Source organism: Lycium ferocissimum, chromosome 2 (genome assembly GCF_029784015.1).
Source record: "Lycium ferocissimum isolate CSIRO_LF1 chromosome 2, AGI_CSIRO_Lferr_CH_V1, whole genome shotgun sequence".
In the NCBI taxonomy this organism is placed as follows: domain Eukaryota; kingdom Viridiplantae; phylum Streptophyta; class Magnoliopsida; order Solanales; family Solanaceae; genus Lycium; species Lycium ferocissimum.
The window spans coordinates 43,212,241-43,216,044 of record NC_081343.1 but is presented as its reverse complement, the minus strand read 5'-3'; the positions used below and the strand labels follow the sequence as shown (position 1 = coordinate 43,216,044).

General features: G+C 32.3%; 1 protein-coding gene across 1 annotated transcript; it reads left to right on the top strand.

Annotated features, from left to right (window-relative positions):
- The first annotated feature begins 2,101 nt into the window (after positions 1 to 2,101).
- Positions 2,102 to 3,556, top strand: LOC132048081 (transcription factor MYB86-like). The gene is made up of 2 exons (XM_059439019.1): positions 2,102 to 2,274; positions 2,378 to 3,556. The coding sequence occupies exons 1-2, from the start codon at positions 2,145 to 2,147 to the stop codon at positions 3,286 to 3,288; spliced, it is 1,041 nt and encodes a 346-aa protein (XP_059295002.1). The 5' UTR covers positions 2,102 to 2,144; the 3' UTR covers positions 3,289 to 3,556.
- The last annotated feature ends 248 nt before the right edge of the window (positions 3,557 to 3,804 follow it).

Here is a 3,804-nt window from a genome sequence, read left to right as displayed (position 1 = left end):
TTAAATCTAAGACCAATATTATTTTCTCTAATACGTCCCACCAAATTAAACGACCCCTTCATGTTATAATTTTATAGCCAGCAAATATCATTTTTTTTTTTAATTGTATAAGATGTGGGAGAAAATTTTAGTGAAGCCGAAAAGAAGACTAAGTTATTTTTTTCCTTTTAAAAAAATCTTTCTTAAACTTCATATAACATATATGCCACTCATTAATACTTGGCTAAAAATATCACCATCATTGCTATTTTGAGTCATATATGTCATTGCTCACCAACATAACTCTACTACTATCAGATTTTGTCACGTGGCTTTATTTTTATCCTTCATTTTATGAGTGGCATATATGAGCCTTCGTTAAGTTCAATGGCATATTTGAGTCTTTTCCCAATTCCTATAAAAATCTTCATCTTTTCTAACTTTATGTAACAAGCTTATAAGGACAAGCTTATCCCTTATAATAATAACATTATTATTTTTGCATGGAAAAACTATACTCTCTTTTTTAATTGGATTATAAATCTAATCTTACTCTACATCATTCGCAATTTGTACGTACTTTAATTTATGGCTCTTTCAACAGATTTAAAAAACACATAAAATTTATTTAAGAAAAAAAGAGACAGATTTAAAAGAGATCTAGTACACTAATGAGGTGTAGATGGATATGGAAAGTTACATATGAGTGAAATTTGGGATGTTAATAGTGGTTGGAGAAGGCTCAAACATGTCACACTCATATGTACTTTTCATACCCATTTACACCTCATTAGTGCACTCTCTTTTAACCCCGTCTTTGTTTTTCTTAAACAAATTTTATGTGTTTGTTAAATTTAAAAAGCAATAAAATACGTGAAAATTGTAAATGATGTAGAATAAAATTAGATTTATAATCCAATTTAAAAAGAGAGTAGTTTTTTCATGTAAAATAATAATGTTATTAGTATAAGGGACAAACTTGTCCTTATAACCTTGTTACATAAAATTAGAAATGATGAAGATTATATTTATATAGGAATTGGCAAAAGGCTCAAATATCTTAAGACTTGAACTTAAAGAAGACTCATATATGCCACTCGTAACTGAAAGGTTTAGATAATGCCACGTGGCAAAATATGATAGTAGTAGAGTTCTGTTAGTGAGTAATGTCATATATAACCCAAAATGATAGCGGCGGTGGCATTTTTAGCCCAAATATTAACGAGTAGCATAAATGAACCTTTTTTGATAATTCGATAATATGTTTGAGCCTTTTCCCTATAACCAATTAAACGGTTTCACATAGAGGGGGCTATATGTTACATTTAGCTAAGAAGAAATAGTTAGAAAAAGCTACTCCAGGTATATATGGCCCTGATGTATTTTTAGTAAAATTAAGTTAATTATGTTATCCTATACGGTTGTAAATAAGTATAACAAGTAATGGTGCAGGAGAAAAAGATATTTGAAGACATTGCCTAGATAAACAAGCTAAGCACTCAATGAGACCTGTGGTCCTCGTGAGTGCACCCTAAGTTAAAATTCCAGCACCCCTCTCTCTCTCTCTCTCTATAATCTATATCTCTATATCTGGGGTCATATTGTTAATGAATATTTTATAGATTAAAAAGATGGCTACTTCACCTTAATTTGTTGAACACGTATTACATTTGTTGCATATTTGGAAAAAGAAAAACACACGAGTACATCTCTCTGTGCTTAGTGTAAACAAGACAAATACTATACTCCCTTCGTCCCAACTTGTTTGACACTTTTCGCTTTTCGAGAATCAAACGAATTGTTCTTTGACCGTAATTTTTTCACACGTCTTTTAAATTATTAATTATGGTAATTTATAGTACTTTTTACTTAGTTTTCAAATATATAAATTTTATTTCGAAAAGTTTAAAGATTCTATGTTCAAGCACACTATTAAAATTAAGAAGTTTGACTCTCGAAAAGAGAAAAGTATCAAACAAATTGGGACAGAGGGAGTAGTATTTTACACTATGCATGATTAAATTGGACAAGTGATTAAATTGGACAAGCTAGCGCGCTAGCCTTGGAACATAAATACTATATATTACTCCTAAGCAGCAACTAACCAGCAGTATATAGATAGCTGCACGTTATATGAGAAGGACAAATTAAAAGGTTAGTGTAAAATGGGACATCACTGCTGCAGTAAACAGAAAGTAAAGAGAGGTCTTTGGTCTCCAGAAGAAGATGAAAAACTCATTAGACACATCACCACTCATGGCCATACCTGTTGGAGTTCTGTCCCTAAACTAGCTGGTACTATATTTTAATTCTTGTTTTCATTCGATTAATGGAATTAAAATGAAATACTCATAAGATGCTTATTACTAGTATTTGTTTTCTTATTTTTAATTTGCAGGATTGCAAAGGTGTGGAAAGAGTTGCAGGCTGAGGTGGATAAATTACTTAAGGCCAGATCTGAAAAGGGGTTGTTTTAGTGAACAAGAAGAAAGGACTATAATTGATGTTCACAGAATTTTGGGAAACAGATGGGCACAAATAGCCAAACATTTACCTGGCAGGACTGATAATGAAGTGAAGAATTTCTGGAATTCTTGCATCAAGAAGAAGCTTATTTCTCAAGGCTTTGATCCAAACACCCACAATCTCCTCTCTCGCAATACTCAAAATAAGAAAAAATCCAACACTTATCATCAAGATTCCACCTCAGTTTTCACTATAGAGACTGGTTTATCATCAACCAAAGAAGTTTCAATGGACATGATCAAAGCAAGTCTTGCAGCATTGTCACCTTTTCCTCTTACTAATAGTAGTACTATTGCTACTATACAGTCTCAAACAAATTTGGGTCGGCTATATGAATCCTTGACTAGTACTGCTTATAATTATAAGAATCATGTTCCCACCACAACGAATTTTGAGAACTCAAACCTTGCCCCCTTTGATTACCGAAACCAGAGTACTTCAAATAATTTGTCATCATCTTCTTCTTGTTTAACCCCAACAGAGTTTGGAATTATAAATGAGAATTGCATGTGGGCTGTTACAGGGTTTGAACCACATCATGACTTTGGTCCCTCCAACAATGGGCATGAAGACACGCAATTAGTACATGAGCAAGAAGGAGCACGAGTTCAGCTTCAGGAAAATGTTTGTCAAGAGGAGGTCTACAATAATGGACGATTCGCGGAGAATGTTACATTTGATGATAGCTCTAACTTTGATTTTGCGTTTGTGGATTCTGCATTGATGCCTTGTGGAATTTACACTAACGTAAATTCTATAGATCAACTTACATGGGATTGTTAATTAATTAGTTTAACTTCTACAGATTCTTTTTTAGATTTCAGTATACAACTGTAGCAAGTTATTTCTTTTGCGTTATCATGTTGGAATAGCAGAATTAATTCTTTCTTAAAGAGAAAATGGTAGTTGTCATATTTGGGTACCGTTTTTTAATTAGTGTACATGGTGAGATATTTCAACTGGAGAAAGAGTGAGTAATTGAAAAGATTGTCTAAGCCAAAATGAAGTAACTCATAATTGGTCTATGATCCTCTCCCTTTCACGTGTTATATTCAATTGAAGCATTCAATAGAAAGCTCCTTATACAAGACAATGATTTAGTCTAACTCTCCGTTTCTTTTATGTTTCCTCTTTATACACCCAAAAGTCAGTTTCTTTGCGCAGAGAAATGAGAGTTTTTTTTTTTTTTTCGTTTCTGTTTTTCTGCATGATTTTTGAAGCTATTAATCATTTTTTTTTCCTATTCTATCTAAAGGGGTCATAAATAAATAGGCAACAAGCTGAACAAGAAATTAAAAA

Bases quoted from the DNA above. Each gene is read 5' to 3' on its own strand.
- LOC132048081 (XM_059439019.1), top strand. From the start codon at position 2,145: ATGGGACATCACTGCTGCAGTAAACAGAAAGTAAAGAGAGGTCTTTGG. The intron at 2,275-2,377 runs GTACTATATTTT...TTTAATTTGCAG, and splicing joins TTCTGTCCCTAAACTAGCTG to GATTGCAAAGGTGTGGAAAG.